The 20,570-nt window shown below is 39.4% G+C and overlaps 1 protein-coding gene across 1 annotated transcript in view; it reads right to left on the bottom strand.

Moving 5' to 3' along the window:
- The window catches only part of MYO1D (myosin ID), a 307,276-nt gene that overhangs the window by 216,516 nt on the left and 70,190 nt on the right, over positions 1-20,570 (bottom strand). The window contains exon 2 of the mRNA XM_004684893.2: positions 2,150-2,358. Coding sequence (XP_004684950.1) covers positions 2,150-2,358 — 209 coding nt within the window. The remainder of the gene's footprint in view (positions 1-2,149; positions 2,359-20,570) is intronic.

Raw genomic sequence — 20,570 nt, forward strand, 5'->3', positions numbered from 1 at the left:
TTCAAACAGTTAAGTTCATAAAACCTTATCTTCTGTAACAGAATTTCTTTTAATCTTTTAATAAGAATGAAGTGACTTTTTTTTTTAAGATTTATTTATTTGTGCATACAAAACTGGGGTACAGGCCCGAGGCAGTGAGAGGCTTCACCAGAGACAGAGTGGGGAACAGAACAGGCAGACTGATGAAGTACACTGCTGAGGGGAGCAGCGGGCGGGTCAGGAGAGGTCTGCCACACCATGTGGTCACCTCCCAGGCAGGCGGGAATTGAACTCATGCTGAAGCAGCTTTTAGATTCTCAGTACTGTGCTTTAACCCACTGCGCCACCAGGGAGGGCCAAGAATGAAGTGACTTTTTCAAGGAAATTGAAGTTAGTGTGATTTTAGTGAAGAAACAAAACAGTGGGTTCCAGGATGTTGGAAAAGCATCACAACTGGTGTAAGAAGGAAAGATGAGATAAGAAGGAAGATGAGGATCAATATGTTAAGTGTCTACCCAAATTTTCAGTGTTTGTCTCCCGACCCAAAAACTCTACCAGTAGCAATTAAATATTATGGAAATACCAAAAAAAAATAGCTAACAATAATCTTTAAAGGTATTAAGATAATTTCTGTAGACTGCACTTTGTGTCATGGTTAAAATCTGAAAATGATACTGCCGATCAGTAAAGGACTAGGTGAACGTGTCACTATGTGACAGACTACTATATAAGCATAAAAGAGAAACACCACTGCCACAGGTACTTGAACGTACCTGTGTATTTTTAAAAGGTAAAACAAATTATATGATGCCCATTATAATTCCATAATTATACCCTTATAATTGCATGCCAATGTGTATTTATGTTATACACTTGCACATGCAGAGCAGATGTGCTATCTGCTGCTACTGATGGATTTCATACTGAAATAATAATAGCCAAGGCAAAGGGACTTTCTGCTTTTGCTTTATACCACTTCACATAATTGTTGGCTCTTTCCTAACCTCCCCAGCCCTTATAACCAGTAAAGATGGCTTTCCTAACTTGTCTTAATAAAATTACCCTTAGTGCATGACTCTTTAACTCCAACATTAAGTGTAGCTGTTCAATTCCTCTGACCTTTCATAATTTCACCTATAAGATACAAACACAACTCTTCTACTTAACATTTAGAAACTTGTTTTGATAGACCCTCCTTGGTGGGTGCAACAGATTAGGATGCAGCACTGCAAGCTAGCTACAGCCACTTCCAGGTGACTTTGCTCCTTGGCCCCAGAGGTGACCCACATGGCAAGGCAGACCTCTCCTGACCCGCCCGCTGCTCCCCTCAGCAGTGTGCTTCATCAGTCAGCCTGTTCTGCTCCCCCCTCTGTCTCTGGTGAAGCCTCTCACTGCCCCTGCACCTCTGGCTTGTACCCCAGCTTTATATGCATAAGTAAATCTTTTTTTTTTTTTTTAAAGAAAGTTGTTTTGATAACCCAAGTGGAATAAAGACCACAGCGTTGTTTTAAGATTATAGAGCTACTAGTATGCCTGTGAGGTGCTCCCACAGCTGGGAGAGGCCACCCTGGGTCAGGGTGCAGACAATTTCTTGTCTCCTCGTCACTAGGCAGGAAGAACTTAGCTTTACATGGAGAGTTCAGCTCCGATGCTTGGGCACACAGAGATCATGGCTGTTTCCCTCTTCCGCTGGAAAGCTCCAGCCCCTAGTCCCAGTCATCTCTGTATCCCCTGACATTAGCCAGGCATCTCTGTAGCCACTGACATTAGCTCCCATTCACCTATTTACTATGAGTTTATTTATGCATTTTTGGTACCTCTGAATTTTGTTAGTTTCACTCTGTTATCATTTAAAACATTTCCTTTTATAGTATATTCAATACTTTCATGTGTCTGAGATGAAAGAAAAAGGTTTCCATGCCAGTTCAAATTACAAGATTGCCCAGATTGACTCAATGTGTACTGACTACAAAGGAAGCCAAGGACTGGAAGACAGTTCAAAATGACATAAATAATTCAGTATTTAATGTTCATTACTTTAAAAATATTCCTATAAAATTGCTTAGGTTGCTACTGTTAAAAAGATCTAATCAATCATTTAAATCCAACAGGGAGTACCAACCCAAGTAAACTAACACACTTGTGAAACACCAGGGGCTTCTCTAAATACCTGATATCATAATACAGGTGTCTTTTGAACGCCTCTTCATAGCCTTGTAAGCAGCATCAGCAATAGCAAAAAGATGAGGAGGCCTCTCATACAGCTCACGTCCTTTATACTGCTCAATTGTGTCTTTCTCATAGATGTTTAATGGCTTGTAAGGATTCACAGAAACCACAACTTCTCCAATGAAAGTGTAGATGCGCCCTTTCTCAAATCTATGCAGAAGAGGAGAAGAAGCCATGGTTAGATGACACAGAAACATTATTTGTTACCCACGGGTCTTTTAGGAAATCCCACTATCACAGAACAATTTCTGAACTGACACTCCACTGTTCAGACTTCACTTTTAAGAGACAATGCTTGAGGTTGCACCCCCTTCAGATGCTGCTGGCAGAAAAGAACAATAGGAGTTAAAAGTCAAGAAAAAAAAGTTAATTTTTTTGGGGTGGTTTAGGGATGTCCTATTTCCAAAATGGTAGGAAAATGTATGTGTGTGTGTGTGTGTGTGTGCACGTAGATAAAAATAGTTGAAGCCAGTGTACTGGACTATGGTGATGGCACATGGGTGACTTGGTGATGGGAAACACACGGGGATTACAATTGAGATGAAAAAAAAATGTACAAAATGATGTAAAAATAAACTATAGTATAAAAAACAAAATAAAAAACATTAAAACAAATAAACAAACAAAAAAATAGTTGAAGCCAACCTAAGAATTCTAGAAGAAAAGGAAACTGAAGGTAATACAGGTCTTGACATCCACTTAGCCAGATTTTCCATTACAGAGAAGACTGTCTAAATACATTTATTTCTTCTTCCTCTTGAAACCCCACTTTAATCTCAGGAAAGGAATACACAGTTAAATTCATATCAGAGAGAATGTCTGAAGAAACACTTCTAGTATAAATCAAATTCATTTTTAAAATTCTTAAAATTTCATTTGGTTGCTATACCATTACTTAATCATTCCCCTTCCTTCTTGCTGTTGTAAACAATACTACAGAAAATACTTCAGGCACAAAATCGAACAAATCAACACTTTTATGTCTGTGGGACAGATTTCTAGGAATGAGATAGCTGGTTAGGAGGCATGAATATTTTTAAAGGTAATATGATCCCACCTCTTCCTTATAGAAAGACAAAAAAGTCATCCCTTATGTAATTTCTATGTATAGCTGTATGCATATATATATTTTACAAATGGACACACAGAATGGGAAAAAATACAAAAGAACACATTATGTTTTATAGATCTTTTGTACATTGATTATACAATATGATGATGAGAAGGCAGCCATGAGGGTGGTTCAAAGGAGCGTCAGGAACAAATTACAAAGGAGCAAGAAATCCTAGCATGTATGATACAGCTAGAAAACAAAGTCTAGAAACCCATCTATACTCACTCTTCACCTATGAACACACATGTTAGCCTCTGAAGGAGTGCTAGGCCAATACCCAGATGGATGCTTCTACACAAGTGGCTGCCACCCACACTTCACCTGCCAAGAGGCACAGGTAGACATGGAGCTCTCGGTTAAGGGCTGAAGGGAGTGCCCCAGCACTCAGGAAGCATAGCCCAGGTACAGAGAACTCTTGCTGTGGGGTCCAAGGTGGAGGCAGCAAAATAACTAAGCATTTGGGAACAAAGGCAACAACCTGAAACTTCCTTTACACTGTCTTAAAGGCTGCCAGCTACAATTTGGAGTGGAAACAACCATGCTGGTATGTCAGCAATAAACAAAGGAGGCCTTCCTGGTTAAATCTCAGCACCAAATCTCAGCACCGTCTCTGCTAGGGCCTAGTTAAATCCCCAGCTAGGGAGGTGACCCACAAGGCACAGCAGACTTCTCTTGTCTCACCCACTGCTCCCCTTAGTTGTGTATTTCAGTAAAGCCACTTGTTCTGCTCTGCATTCTGTCTCCAGTGAATTCTCTTACCCTCACATCTTTGACCTACACCCCACTTCTTCTATGCAAAAATAACAAAGAAAATATATATAATAAAGGACAAGAGTTTTGTCAAGAAGTTACTACCTATTTAAATAAATGCACCATTTTCTGTGCATTTTTCTACAGTGGTTTTCCTATGGGATCTTCCTGTTGTTAGAAAGTTTTTGTGGTAGCTAAAAACACCAATTCTGGAGTCCTTTACAGCTGGGTGCAAAGGCTCACAGTGCAAACTTAACAATGGTAAAGCCTTGTGAAACCTACTGAAGCTCCATGTGTTGCAGCTGCTTAATCCATAAAATGGAGGTAATTATACCCTTCTCTCCCTCTGGCACTGAGTATTTAAAAAAAAAAAAGGCAATTAATCTTTTGCTTCCAATTATTTACCACATGAAGGAGATGTCTAATAAATGCTTTTATTTTATTAACATTGCTACTTACATCACAGCAATCACGACACACAAGGAATTAACTCAATGGTCATAGGCTGATTCCCTGCCTCTGCTGTCAATCAACCACAAGTTACAAGCAAAATGTCTATATGACACATGCTCAAAGACCCACAGAAATAACACAAACTTAAGGATTACTATCCAAGATTTTTCTGGCTTAACCTGCAAATTTGCATGACATGCTCAATAACTACCTTCAAGGATAATAATGGAAAGGACAAGGCTTTTTTGTTTGTTTTACCAACCACTGACCAAATGGCAGCAAAAAAGAGAAGGGTGTTAGGGGAAAAAAAAAATCTCATGAGTCTGGAACTCTGTGGCAAAGAAACATACCATATAACACATATAAATAGAAGTGTTGTGTGTATAACCAGGTCTAACCACGTGTTTCGTTTGAAACTCAAATAGAATTTCAAATAGAATGCTTCATCAAAACTACTAAACCTTGTTTGTAAAACTCTTAGATGTATAAAATTATCAACTGCATGCCTATTAATTTGAAGACAGTGCAAAGGTTCAACAAAAGTTCAAAGGAACCAAATAAAATGCAATGCATCATCAATTTACAATATGCCAGAAATTTATCTTGAAACTCAGCTTATTTACCAGAGGCAATTTCCAATCATATTAGATTCTATGATTACCACTAGGTGGTGCCATATACACTTTAAAAGCAACTCAAGATTCCAACTCACTTGGAAAAGTCATAGTGGGTGAAGAAAGTACCCTAGGCTTGGTTTGCCTCCAGAAGGAACTGCAGTAATGATCCTAAGTGATAAATGGAGTGATGCCATCTCTTACAAGAGGTTAAAGAATTCATTTTTAGGTCTATGTGTGCAAAACTTATATGACAAACTGATAATTCTTCAAATATTCAACATGTACTTTGTGCTCGATAGAGGGCCTGATTGGGGATCAAAAAAAAAAAAAATGAAAGAACAAGGAAACCCAGTAAATAAATAACAAAACAGTATGACAGATGAAATAATAATAAAAGCATATACTGTGGTAGCCAGGATGACACAACAAAGCCCTTTGAACGAGGAACCCTGAGGAGTAACACACTCCCCAGCGGCGCTCACAAGCTCTTCTGTATTCTGGCCTCCACACCGCTCTTCACTTGATTTACCTACCTATCTACCTACAACACCCTCACCCATCAAAAGCTCTTCACCTCTTCACTCCTGGGAGCTCACTCCTGCTCTCACTGTAACCAGCTATTTAAAGTCCTGGAAGGGCAGAGTGCTTTCATGGCTTGCTGGTGGGGTGGGGGCTAGTCTGCTTCAAAGACCCTTCCCCCCCCAGTTCCTTCTTGCCCCACCTGCTTGGTAGAGTCTCACTCCTGTCCTTCAAAAACAGAGACCTCAGCTCCTTTAGAAAGCCATTGTTTCCACCTCTCCCAAAGTTTATTTGAGATGGTTAGATTTTAAGTGCACCCTTGAGACTTCTAAGTTAGGTTCATCTAGTAGAATTCAGTTATCATTGACTGACACAAGGAATCAATTATAATCAGGAGAGGTTTTCTCTGCACACCACACCACCAAGTAATGTTCTGGACACCAGATGGGTGTCCTACCATTCAACTCAATTCTGATACTGTCAAGATAGCATCAGTGTCCACAAGCCAAGAGTTCAGTCTTACAAGGCAAAGAACAATCTTTAGGTGCCAACGGCAAGTCCAGGTTATCACTTGTGCTCTGAATGACCAGCTACTGATTCAGGTTCTCACCACCCCCTCCTTGGAATTCAGATACAAGACCCAGAGCTAGAGTCAATCACAAAATTCCGAGAAATATTTTACTTACGAGATTAGTGGTTTATTATAAACAGATTTAATTGAGGAACAGCCAAATGGAAGATGTTCAGGGCAAGGCACGTGGGAGGGGCATGCCCCCCACCCCCACCCTGTCCTCTCCAGGCACACCACTCCCCCTGCTTCTACCTGCTCACCAATGCAGAAGCTCTCTAGACCCAGTCCTTTCCGCTTTTAAATGGAGACTTCATTCCACAGGCCTGATGGTTTAATTCACAAGCCATTGGCAGTTGATTCATACTCTGTAGTCTCTCTCCCCTGGAGTTTGGGAAGTTGGGGGGGTGGGAGGGGGTAGATCTAAAGTTCTACCCTTGAATTTCATAGTTGGTTCTCCAGGCACCCAGCACCTATCCTAAAATGGGGGTTCAAAAGGTACCTCATTAACATGACAAAACACACCTTAATTGGGCTCATCCTTTAGGAAAATTCTAAGGATTTTAGATGATCTGTGCCAACAAATGGGACAAAGATCAAGCACATATTTTCTCAGTGTAAGTCACAGCATCACCTACTTCTGCAGTCATAATAATTGTGTAGTCAATAGTCAATATGTAGCGATAATCTGCTTCTGCAGCCATAATCAATGTGTAGTTGTTAAGAGGGCCCAATTCAACGTTGACTGGTGCCCTTATGTGAACAAGACAGTGCCCTGTGAATACAGAGGTGGGCAAGGAGGACACCATGTGGTGACAGGCAGCCTGGGACAAACCCAGATGTGCCAAAATTCGAGGGCCATCACCAGAAAGTAGAAGGATTTGCCTCCGACAGGTTTCAAAGTGCTGACATCTTGACTTGAACTTCTAGGCTTCAGAAATGTGAGACAATAAATGTCTGCTGTTTAAGCTCCCTAGTTTATGGTAATTTGTCATAGCATCTTTAGGAAATGCATACAAGTAATTATACCAAAATAAACTCAATAAAAACATAACTCTATCTCACGTTCAAAGAGACACAAATAAAACTGAAAACATGATATACATTTTCACCTACAGATCAGGAGTCTTAATAGTGACCAAGTTACTAAGAATAAGTTATTGTGGGGATCTTCCCATCATAGGTGCCCTCTAAGGGGTCTCAGTCCCTTTCAGTCCATTCTCCATACAGCAGGAGGTGCACCTTCAATTGTAAATGTAATTGCTCAGTCTAACCCTTAAATCTTTCCAATGGGAAGCCTCAATGTCAAATGGTACCTACTTCAAACTGACACTCAGGTATTTCCTCATCTCATGCCAAATAAAACAAGTTCTTTTCCCAGCTAAACTGCCTCTCAGCCCCCATCATCCCACACTTATTTCCTTTATATAGTACTTATCACAAGTAGTTTATTGGGTTTTGTCTGTCTCCAGGGGAAGAGAGACCAACTACATCTACTTTGTTCAGTGCTTTATCTTCAGCATGCAGTGTAGGGCCTGAAATTTAGGGGGAGATGGCTAAATATTTGATGAGTGAAAAAATACCTGCATTTTTTTCAAATACAATAGCCCATTTTGTCCTCCCAGAAAAATGGTGTTGTGTCCTATTTATAGGGGAAAATATCAAGTCATCGTGTGAAAAACTTTAAATCACTTACCATCTTGACCCTTTTTTTTTCCCCTGTGTTTAGTTTTACCTCTCTTTATTCTGCTGAATTTCAAAAATGGGGTTCAGGGACTATTAAATACTGCAAGCTATCACCTCGTTTGTAAAAGATGTGCCACATTCCCCTGTCCCAATGGAAAATAATCTTATTTCTCTTCATGTGGGGCAGTCTTCATATAATTTAGATACAAGTAGCAATTTTTATTCTAGGAAAATAAAATTAAATGATACCTACTTCAACTCATCTGAGCTAGAATTTTCACTGCTGGAGGAGGAACTTATAAAATAAGTGGGGTTGACTTGTAGTTGGAGGTATCAATACAAACCCTCAGTGTATGTGAAAGTGGAGGTGGGGGGAGAAGAGAGAGGGCTGGAGGTGCATACATATTCCCTAGCTTTCAGAAGACAGCTTAGAAGCAGTGTCACCCTTACCTTGGCTTGTAAACACTATTCTTCTTAACTAAAAGGACCCAGGTCTCCAAAGAGAAAAGTTGGTTCAGAGCTGGACAGGGAAAATACAAGCTGAACCTGAAATACCTTGTTAAGCCAGAAAGTACTCAAAAAATAAGAGGGACATGTCAAAGGGACCCAAAACTCAACCTGAATGGGCTCCAACAGGCCAAATCTAGGACCACGTAACATTATAATGCATTGACTAAATAAGAGTCTGTGAGTTTATACTAATATAAATATCAATGAGAAGGAAAAACTATTCTTTAGAGAAGAATGCCAAAAAATCCAGAAGGAATGATACGAGTTGGAAAGTATCAGAGCATGCTAAAACTAACTAACAATTGAAATTTTAACAGGAAAAGGCTATTTATATACATCAAAGTACGTCCCCCCAAAACACTTATTAATTACAAAGGGAAAGACAGCAACACCGGGAAAAACAGTGGGAATGTTGAAATAAATTCACAGAGGCACTTGTGATGGCTAATTGTATGAGTTGGGGCTGGGGTAGCCAGGCATTTGGTGAAACTTTATTCTGAGCATGGCTCTGAGGGTGTTCCTGGGTGAGAGTAACATCAGAATCAGCAGGCTGGGTAAAGGAGAGGTAGGTGGGCCTCACCCAATTCCTTGCAAGTTTCTTGTGAATTTATAATTATATTGAAATTAAAAGTTGGTAATAAAAATATCCAACTTCTAAACTTCTTTATATAGCACATTTAAATTCTTAATATTTATTCTGAATAGGCAACATATACTCTTACTAAAAAGATTCAAAAGATAAAAATGAATAGTGAAAAGTATTTCTCTCTCATATTTCCCACACCGCCACTCATCAGAGATAATCAATGCTACTGGTTTCCTGTGAATTCTTCTAGGACTATTTTAGGCATAAGTATGTACATACATTTTCTAACATTTTTTCTTATAATTGAAATATATAGCTTGGAGATAGTTTCATGTAAGAAGAAAGAAACCTTCTGGTATTTCATTTCATGGTTGAATATACAACACTACACTTAATCAGTCCCTAGTGGACATTTAGATTGCCATCAATCTTTAGTTGCTATGAACAATGCCCTCCAAAATACGTTATTTATTTCTTTGTACACATGCGCACACATACCTGTACAATACATTTCTAAAACTGAAGCTGCTGGTTCAAAGGATATGTACAATTTCTATTAATGAATTATTGCCAAATTATTTTCCAAAGAAGTTCTCAATTGATATTTCCACCTGTAACCTGTAAGAGTTTCTGTTTCCTGGGTGTGGATTTTAAATCAACAGCACAGGTGCACTTCAAAAGGACAGTCTATATTGCACTTTTATTTTCCAAGTACATAAAACCTTGACCCCTCCCTCTACAGATACGCCAAGCTTAAGCAATGTTCGTTATCAGCTCACTGCCAACTTTCAGGAAGGGTCAATTCACCTTCCCTAGCTCAGATGAGAATCCTCTCCAAAGGCAAAGGCATCTTTTCTCTGCTTCTCCTGAGAAATTATAACCTCCATGTGATGGAGTCTCCTTATTAGATGCACAATAATCCTGAGGTAGGCAGGGACTTTGTCCTCCAAAGATCATGAGCTTTAAGTCACACAGTCCTGGGGCCCTGGCTTGGAATCGTGGCTCTGTAAGTTCTGACTGTGTCAATTCATAAACATCTAAGAACTAATAACTGCCATGTGCCAGGCACTATGCCAAGAGCCTGGATTACAAAGCAGAATAAGGCATGGTGTTACTGTACTCAGAGATTTGTATGAATAGACAAAGCTGTGTAGTAAGAACAATGATAGAGGGTTTAAATGACATTTTTAAGTTTATCATTCCCTTCTTGCTCCTCATATACTTTCTCTCTTCTTTCTCTCCCTCTCCCTCTTTCCCTACCTCCATCTTTCTCTCTCTCTTTCTCTCTCTCTCTCTCTCTCTCACACACACCACCACTTCACTTTCTCAGAGGTTATTTCAGAAAAAGATTTAACCTCTCCTGCCTTGCCTGCTGCTCCCCTCAGCAGTGTATTTCAGTCAATCTGTCTGTTCTGTTCCTGTCTCTGTGAATCCCCTCAACCCTGCACCTCTGGCATAAATAAACATCTTTAATATGCATAATTTATTTATGCATATCTTATACGTAATTAGTTTATGCCTATCTTGTATGCATAAATATCTTTAAAATAAAAAAACTATTTAAGGGAATAACAAAAGAAAGGTGTTATGGAAGTATACAAAAGGGATGTCTAACCTAGCTTTAGGAGTGGGAGGACTCAAAATCAGGTTGCTTGGCATCTGAATTATTTATGTCTGACACACCTCCATACAAGCACTTCTTGGTTTTACAGCTGCACTAGGAGCTTTCATTTTGGTCTTCTATTAACATACTACAGAGAATACTTGAGAGGCAGCAGCACAGCCCGTCTGGGGTCACAACAGCTGAGGACAGGGCATGCTGAGAAAGTACGTTCTGGAACCTGGCTGTAGTCTAGTGCTAACTAGCTCTATGGTGATGTATAAGTTTGCTCACCTCTCTGCCCCTCTTCCTGTGAAAAGTGAACAATATTAGAGTCTACCAGAAATGGCCATTACAAGAAACGAGGTACTCTTACTCCTTGCAGTGCTTGGGCACAGTCCTGGTGCACAGTGAGGGAGCAGGACTGGCATCTCCATTTCACTGAATCCCGTCGATGGCAGGGATGGCTGTCTTCCGCTGAGCCCACGGTCTGGTGCTCTGCCCTGCGCAGTGCTGTTTAACATCACTGGAAGGGTCACTTCTGCTAAAGCACAGACTCCTGATCCAGCTTGGTAAAGTAACAGGGAATACTTTTTCCAGGGGCCCTCCCTCTAAGGCCAAAGAAGGGTCTCAGCTAACCACAGGATGCAAGAAACTAGCCAGGGCCACTGGCAGGTTTGACCGATGTCCTGAGTTCATCTCCTGGCTTTCATTTCTAGAGTAAAAACTCTTCATAAAAGCAGCACCAAAAGGCAGTTAAGCCAGAAAGTGTGGTCAGCAAATGGTTGGTTGCATTATTTTATCTTTAAAAATGTTTTTATATGATGGAAAAACTTCGGCTTTGAATACTCATTGTAGGCAACGACTGTTTCTTTAAATATGTCTATTCTATGCATGTTCTTACTGTCTTTAATTTTACTTGTACTTCTATGGTTGTTCGTTTTATATAGTACTGAGCACCCCTGTTCCAAGGGCTGTGCTGGGGCAGAATGATGATGCTGGTTGTTACTGAAAAGAGAGCTTGGAAAGGAAGAGCAAAATATCAGGAACTGAAAGATTCAGACAGGCTATTTGGGCTTGAGGTACCTGCATTTTCTCATGCAACATAATTAAATCTGATCCTCTGAACACAAAGTGAACACCACTGAGGACAGTGAGCCCATAGCAAGCAGAAAACCAAAAAACCTCAGCTGTCATGGTGCACGTGTTGTGAGGAGACCACAGGGCCCACCACCCAACGTGAAAGAGAGGACTTTTAAAGAGATTGTGGATCTCTGCGTTCTAGGTTAAATATTTCCACTAATGAATCTGATCATGTCAAGTTACTCATTGATTCTACTTTGCTGGCATAAAGAGGTGGCAGAAACAAACAATGCATTCTGCTCAGGAAAGACTATCAGTTAAGGTCCCAGGCACTGTGGCTTAAAAGAGAAATACAATGGCAGGCTCCCGCTACACTGTCTGAATCTCTTGATGATGACAGACACTGTTACCAAACATGGCAAATCATTCACCTGGCAAAAAGAAGCAGGACAGTTTACAGAAAATTTCAGTGAAAACAAGATAAGTCAAGGATGTAAGGAATGACCTGTCAAACAAGGCACAGTGAGTCACGCAGGCTGGGCTGACATCTGTAAACAGACTGCTTTCAGTTTTGCTGTAGCGTCTGCTCTGTGGTGGGACGCTGAAGGGGTCTGGTGCCAAGGCTGCCACTGCCATGAGGAACACGTGGCCATGCAGGACACTCGGGTCAACCAGTCCCTTTACGATGGACCACATGTCCTGACCAGTCTCCACCACTGCTGTCAGAACATGGTCTCCCGGGGTAGGAATCATTACCAGTTCCCAGCACCTATAACTTCAAATACTGTGCAAAATGAATCCTCTGATCATTACATTTCATCAAGAGATTACAAAACCAAATTCAGAGCATGGAATGAAAACTATCTGTTTTGGTCATCTATTTGTCACCCTGTAGATTTTAAATTGTGTTTAATTATTTAATTGGATGTTTGAATTTGTTAAAATCCTGGTAGAAAAAATACAGACTGGTGAACTAGTCACAGTAAAATCACTATCCATGATCATAACAATACCCAGAAACCACAGACCCTCAGAGCAATAGATGGATGTTTAAATATTCACATGCATTTCAAGCTAGTAAAAAAAAAAGTTATATATTTTCCTGTCAGCATATGATAATCAAACTGCATTAATTTGCTATGAAATGGTGATTAATGAGGAAAAGCATGAAGAGGTAGATGAAATTATAAAAATGAGTTCCTATTAATAACATGACAATATTTTCTCTTATGAGCAGCAAAGTATGTATTTATTCCTTTCTATCCATTCCATTTAATAATGGTTTTCCATTAAAGTAACCATCTGGCTACCTTACATGCCTAGGAAGCAGTTAGCTACATTTTGCCTTCACTGAGGAGTTAGCTTATTTATTAACAATGCTTCCAAAGATAAAGAATGCCTGGGCCTGACTCAGAAAACCCTTTGCCAGGAATTCAGAGTCATATGAGTTGATAACAATTATACATTATAAATAATACATATACATATTTAAATAATTCTATCTGAATTACAACACTGAACTCTTTGGAAAAAAAAATAGACCCCACATATGTCTGAAAATTATAACCAAATGAGATACACTCAGGAAATGAGATACTATCCTCAAATTTATACTGGCAGGATAATTAGGTATTCCACTCCCTTCGGCTTTCTGGATGGCAGGAAATCTAACAGGTATAACTTGTCATTTAAAAATTTTTTCATTTATATTTGCATGGAGAAATTGGGATGTAGGCCAGAGGTAGGGGGGCAGGGGTGAGAGGATTTATCAGAGATAGAGTGAAGAGCATAACAGCAGGATTTACTGCAATACACTGGTGAGGGGACAGGCCTGTGAGACAGGAGAGGTCTGCTGCACCATACCTGGGTTAGCTCTCTGGCCAGAAACTGAACTTAGGCCATAGCTGTGACAGCACTGAGAGACTTCATCCCTAGGCTACCAGGGAGGCCCTAACCTGTCATTTTTAACCATGTCTGTAAGATACACAACCTTATCAGAATACTGCATAACTTAAAAAAAAAAATGGTAGCTCCTCATACCTTATCATAATAAAAGCTGTATACAACAAACCCACAGCAAATATTTTCAGTGGTGAAAAGCTGAAAGCCTTTTCCCTAAGATCTGGAACAGGCAAGGATGTCTCATCACTGCTTCAATATAATACTGGAAGTCTTACCTAGAACAGTAAGAGAAAGACATACAAGGGATCCACATAGGAAAAAGGAAAAATATTTCTATTTGCAGACAATATGATAATATAGAGAATCCTAAGAACTCCACAGAAAAACTAATCAAAATTATAGGCCAGTTTAGTAAAGTAGCAGGATACAAAATCAACATACAAAATTCAGTAGCCTTCCTATATGCAAACAATCTGAACAAGAAATCAAGAAAACCAACCTTTTATAACTGAAACAAAAAAAATCAAATATTGGCAATAAACCTAACAAAAGAGGTAAAGGACCTATATAAAGAACTTAAGACACTGTTAAGTGAAATAGAAGATACAAAGAAATGGAAATATCCCTTGCTCATGGCTTGTCAGCATTAACATTATCAAAATGGCCATCCTGGGCCCTCCCTGGTGGCGCAGCGGGTTGAAGCACTGCACTAAGAAGCTTAAGCCACTGCTGCTGCATGAGTTCGATCCCCGCCTGCCCAGGAGGAGGTCCACATGGCATGGCAGGCCTCTCCTGACCTGCCTGCTGCTCCCCTCAGCTGTGTACTTCATTGATCTGCCGGTCCGCCCCCCACTCTGTCCCTGGTGAAGCCTCTCACCCTCCACATCTCTGGCCTGTACCCCAGTTCTGTATAAATAAATAAATCTTTTTTTTTTTTTTTAAAAAGGCCATCCTACTAAAAGCATTTTACAGAGTCAATTGTATTCTGATCAAAATTTCAAAGACATTCTTCAAAGAAAGAAGAAATATTAATGAAATTCATAGGGAGCCACAAAAACACTTCGAATAGCCAAAGCTCTCCTGACAAAAAGGAGAATAGAGGCATCATACTTCCTGATTTCAAACTATACTAAAATCCATAATAATTAAAACAGTACAGTACTGGAACAAAAAATCAGAAACTCAGAACTAAACCCACATATTTATAAACAACTAATCTTTGATAAAGGAGCAAAGAATATGCAATGGAACAAGTTTGTTCAATAAATGGTGCTGGAAAAACTGGACTGCTACTTGTAAAAGAATACAAGTAGACTGCTATCTGCACAAAAACCAACTCAAAATGGATAAAAGACCTGAAACCATAAAACACATAGAAGAAAATATAGGCAAAACATGACATAAATCTCAGCAACATCTTTAAAGACACATTCCTCAAAGCAAAGAATGTGAAGGAAAAGATAAACAACTGGGATTACATCAAACTAAAGAGCTTCTGTACAGCACAATAGACAACCAAAACAAAGAGACACCCCACTGACTGGGAAAAATTTTTTGCACAGCGCAACTAATAAGGGACTGATCACAAAATCTACAAAAAGCACTCATGACTCAACAAAAGCAAAGCAGACAATCCAGTCAAAAATGAGCTGAAGACCTAAAAAGACACTTCTCTACTGAGGAAATATAAATGGCCAACAGGGAAATGCAATTCAAAACCACAATGAGATACCACCTTACACTAGTGAAAGTGGCACATATTTAAAAAAAAACAGGCAACAACAAATGTTGAAGATGTGGGAATGCAAAGTGATCCAAACATTAAGGAAAGCTGTTTGGAGATTCCTCATACTACTAAAAAATGGAGCTACCATATGACCCAAAGGACACAAAAATATTAATTCAAAAGAGTACTTGCCCACCCCTCCTCATGTTTATTACAGCACTATTTACAATAGGTAAGATGTCAAACAACCCAAATACCTAACAATAGACGACTGGATCAAGGAGACGTTGTACATATACACAATGGAATATTATTCTGCAATCAAAACAGATAAATTCATGCCATTTGCAGCAACATAGATGGAGCTAGAAGGGATCGTACTTAGCAAAATAAGGCAGAAGGAAAAAAAAATATCATTATGCTTTAATTTATAGGAGGAATATAGGGAACCAAATAAGGGTTCAGGAAAAAAAGAGTAGTAACAAAACAAAATTAATCAGGCAATCATAACTCAGAGACATTCTGTGAGAGAGGGGGAAGAAAAGGGATCAAAACAGGGGAGAGAAGAGCACATAGTAATGAGTCATGGGAGAACTGGTGGTGAGAAGTTTATGGGGGAATACACTATGGTAAGAAAGATACAAATAAAAAATTAAAAAATGGTAGTTCCTAATCTCAATTTTCATAACATATGAGGGCTTCTTTTTGTATTTATTTTTTAAATTTTTAATCACTTTTAAGTATTTATTTAAAGATTCATTTATGCATATAAAAACTGGGGAATAGGCCAGAGGTGTGGGGGCCGGAGGGCGAGAGGCTACACCAGAGACATAGTGTGAAGCAGAACTGGGGTCCACAGCTACGGCGAGTGCCGTAGGGGAAAGTGTCTCTTATATAGGCTTTAGGTGCAGATTCTAGAGAGGTGACGTGTCGCTGTGCACCTGGACGTGAGGGCCAGTTCTGGTCATTGTGTTATCGCCATATCTGGTCACACTCAACAGAACAGGCAGATCTACTGAAATATACAGCTGAGGGGAGCAGCAATGAGACAGGAGAGGACTGCTGCGCCAGGCAGGTCAGCTCCCTGGGGCCTGGAATGGAACTCATGTTGCAGTGGCTGCGATAGCTTCATAGTGCTGAGATTTAATTCCTTGTGCCACCAGTGAAGCCCTACACTTTGTTGTATTTAAAGCAAGATTTCCCCAGGTTTTATTGTGTCTTGGGCATTCAGATGATAGGTACCTTGAGGATACTATGTGGGTAGTTGGGGCATGAGACACTGAACAAATAAATGTATATGGGTAAGAGGTCTAGTGACTAGATTCTTTTCATTTCAGCTACTGTGACAACTCCTTTTTAAAGTTTAATAAAAAACAAACTCACACTAAAAACAATGTCAACTGTTTTCATGTATGTTGCTGATCATACGTTTGTTCCTATTAATAGAAAACCTTCCAAATTTTTCTTTTATGGACATTAAAAGCCTAGTTACAGGAAAGGAGAAAATTACCATACATTTAAACCCATCACCTAACCATTTCTTCTGCTTGGAAAAATCTGAATGACAAAGCAAAACTTTCACTGACCTGGGAGGAAGATCTGTTTCTACTATAGAATAGACTGTGTAAGAGTAGGAAAACTGGAAAGTCTCCCAGTGCTCCTTAATTATGTGTTTGGCAATTGTTTCTGTTAGGGTGAACTAATAGCTACCACAGAACTAAGCAGAAGATTTAAAAACCGGCAAAAATATTTACTGCATGAATGAAAGAATGAACGGCCAGAGACTGTCAGCTACCTCTGCATGGCTTTCCTTCACAAGAGTCTGCAAAATGAAGAGCACATTTCCTCATATAAAGTTCCCCTACACTTCTTATATTTGGCATTTTGACTTGACTTGGGTTTTCTTTCTTAAATGACCTTCCTGTGTCTAAGGTAGAGAGAGGGATTAACCTGCTTTTCCCTACTGGCAGTGTAGCATTTATGTGAGTTTGGCAGTTTTCCTTTCATACTGGACAGTAGCCTGGGGGAAGGAGGGAGGTTAAAGTGGCACCCTCACTATTCCAATGTCAGGAGTATCTGGGGGCACAGAGAATTTTCCAGTGCTGATCTGGCAATACTGTCACTTTTCTAATACCAACAGCCACTAAAGGGAAATTTAAAATATCAGATAGCATCCCCAAGTGAATATCCAAATCTGTTAACCTATCAATAATGGCTGTTCATTTTGGAATAAAGTTATTACAGTAAGTAGAAGGGCTTAAAAGAAGGTGTAAGATCAAAGACATCAACTGTTGCAACTTTGTAAAGAGTTTCCAGTTTTACCTGATATTTGAGATGTTGTCATTTGCAATTTTATTCCTAGTCTGTTAAGTTCCTAAGAAACCATGAGATATATTTTTTTATTTTTAAGATTTATTTTTACTTATTTATGCATAAAAAAAAAACCTGGGGCATAGGCCAGAGGTGCAGGGAGTGGGCTGACAGCATTCACCAGAGACAGACTGGGGAGCAGAACAGTTGGATCTATTGAAATACACTGCTGAGGGACAGACAGGAGAGGTCTACTGCACCATGTGGGTCACCTCCCTGGCTGGGGATCGAACTCATGCCACTGTGGCTGGTGATAGCTTGATAGTGCTGACACTTTAACCCCTGCACCACCTGGGAGGCCCAACACAGATTTCTTTTAAATTTATTTATTCCTAGTACACTGCTGTGGGTGCAAGGGAATTTTTGCTAAGAGAAGAGGAGCAAGAACCATTGACAGATTCATTATAAAATCTCAACGTATTAAACAGGCCCATATTCAATTCTAAAAATCAACACATTCCAACAACAAACAAGTTCTCAACAATCTACTACTCTGCTTTATCCAGTCAGTCAGGCTTTCTCCACTCATGAAAATCACCAAGTGGTGTCTATACTCAGGAATACCAGACATCAGGAAGTGAACTAAGAGAATGAGAATGTGGTGGCAAAGAAAAAGGGTCAAAAACTAAAAACAGATCAAACACATCAGGAAATGGAAAAAGCAAATAATTCTCCCTACTTTTTCTTAGTTCCTAAAGCAGAAATTAAATCTTTTTCTTTTTTTCTACTGCTAGGTCAAACGGAGAAAGAAATTTGTCTAAGCAGACTAGTTGCCAATTTAGGAAAAATAGCATAGTATTTCCTTTTTGTTTGTCACCCAAACTGTCTATGAATTCAGAGTTTCAGAGGCCAAACAAGAAAGTTTTGACTGCTCTTAGAAAGTAACTGTTCTTTAGTTCAACCCTACTCATTAAAGCAGTTGATACTCTCTGTCTGTAAATATTACATTTCAAAAACAAAAAAGCTAAGCCTACTTATCAATAGCATTATTCCAAAGTATTTCCGTAAGTCCCATCATCTTCTATAAAAAGAATTGAAACTAAACATGTGATTGAATAAGTACAAAAATTAATATGCTTATTTTATAATTTCAGGAAATACTTGTCTCAATTTTTTGCTTATAATTCATCTAAGTTTAAAAAGTCAAGGGTTTGGCCAGGATGGCCTGTCTGTCTGGCAGAGCCAGGGCTGAGGATTCGGCTGGCTCAGTCAGTACGTGTTGGGTCAGCATAAGGATTCCACCAGTATGGCTGGGGTGTCCAGCAGGATTTGGGTAAAGGAGGGGCTTGCATGGTGGGGAACACATAGGTTACACATAGGAGGACTGAGAAAGTATGCTGAGGATGACGGGAGCCAGGTTTCTCACTGCTGCAGAAATTACAAACATAGAAGAGTGACTGGTAAATAAATTCTATGGTGTTGGGCTGAAACAGGTATCAGCGTGAACTCTTGATAGCTGATAGAAATATAAATAAAGAAGAAAGAAATAGACATATGTCCTTGTGTAAGAGTGTGTGTGTGTGCATTCTCCCCCAGCCTCACTGAGAACACCTAAAAGCACCAACACTCCACTCACAACCACTGTATCGACTACCCAGATCTTACTTCTATATGCTATCTGCCACTAGAAAGAACCAAGGCTTTTTGGAGAAATGGTTGATTCCATCAATGGGACAGACAGAAACACAAGAAGAGCCCAGAATCTTATTCAATCAGAAAGTAAAAAAGTTCAAAGAATGACAGGAACATGTCAAAAGGATTCTTTGGCCAGCTGAAAGGAGTTTTCACTGTTCCAATATGGGAAAGCTTAATTTATTTGGGAAAATAAGAATAGTGAATTTTGTTGTTGACTATTTACCTCTGTTCTGTATGGTGGCTGGCCTTCTAAAAGACACATACCATTGATTCGACAAAATGTGGAACTGAATTGGCACAAATCTATCACCACAAATGAGCAAACATCTTAAACTTAGCCTGTAGACAATATGATTGCTTGTTTAAAATATCTAATATATGGATGCTTACATATCAGCAAATAGATCTAAACTTTGCTCTAAATTGTTCCTTGGCAATGCATATATTTATGCTTTAAGTGTTTTCTTATGCAGGGTACTAACAACTGGATGCAGAAGTAATTTTTTTCCTTGCTAACACATATGAAGCATTGTTTTTATTTTTTAAAGTTTTATCCTGATTATCAACTCAAGGAAAATATTATTTTCTCTGGAAAATAATTGTAAGACATGGCATTAATTAGGTTGACCTTAAATGTTCCCTTTCCTCAAATTCTGACTAAAAGATTAATCACATAAAGAAGAAAAATCTTTCCCGCTGTTGACAATCTGTGACTGTTAGCTCTGACTTTTAAAAATAATTTTCACATTGAAGCAATTCAAACCTAAAAGTTATAAAAAGATCACTAAAAATTCTCAAATACCATCACTTGGATAATTCTCCCATTGTTAACATGTTCTCATATTTGTCTTATTTCTACATGCATATCAATGCACACACGAATATATACACATAAATACAGCCTTTACTTAGTTATGTAAATTATAATGATGTATTTCTGATGTCAATCATCCTATCTCATTTACAAAAGTCAGGCCTTCTTCAGCATCATTTTGTTCTTCAAGTAATACATAATTCAAAATATGGAAGGAAACTGATGGTGATAAAAAAAAATTGAAGGTTCGGGCCCTCCCTGGTGGCGCAGCGGGTTAGATAGAGCTCAGCACTGAGACGCTAAAGCCACTTCCGCATGCTAAAGCCACTTCCGCATGAGTTCGATTCCCCCCTGCCCCGGAGGAGATCCACATGGCGAGGCAGACCTCTCCTGACCCGCCTGCTGCTCCCCTCAGCAGTGTACTTCATC

Source organism: Condylura cristata, unplaced genomic scaffold (assembly GCF_000260355.1).
Source record: "Condylura cristata isolate star-nosed mole 26May11 unplaced genomic scaffold, ConCri1.0 scaffold00017, whole genome shotgun sequence".
Classification (NCBI taxonomy): Eukaryota; Metazoa; Chordata; class Mammalia; order Eulipotyphla; family Talpidae; genus Condylura; species Condylura cristata.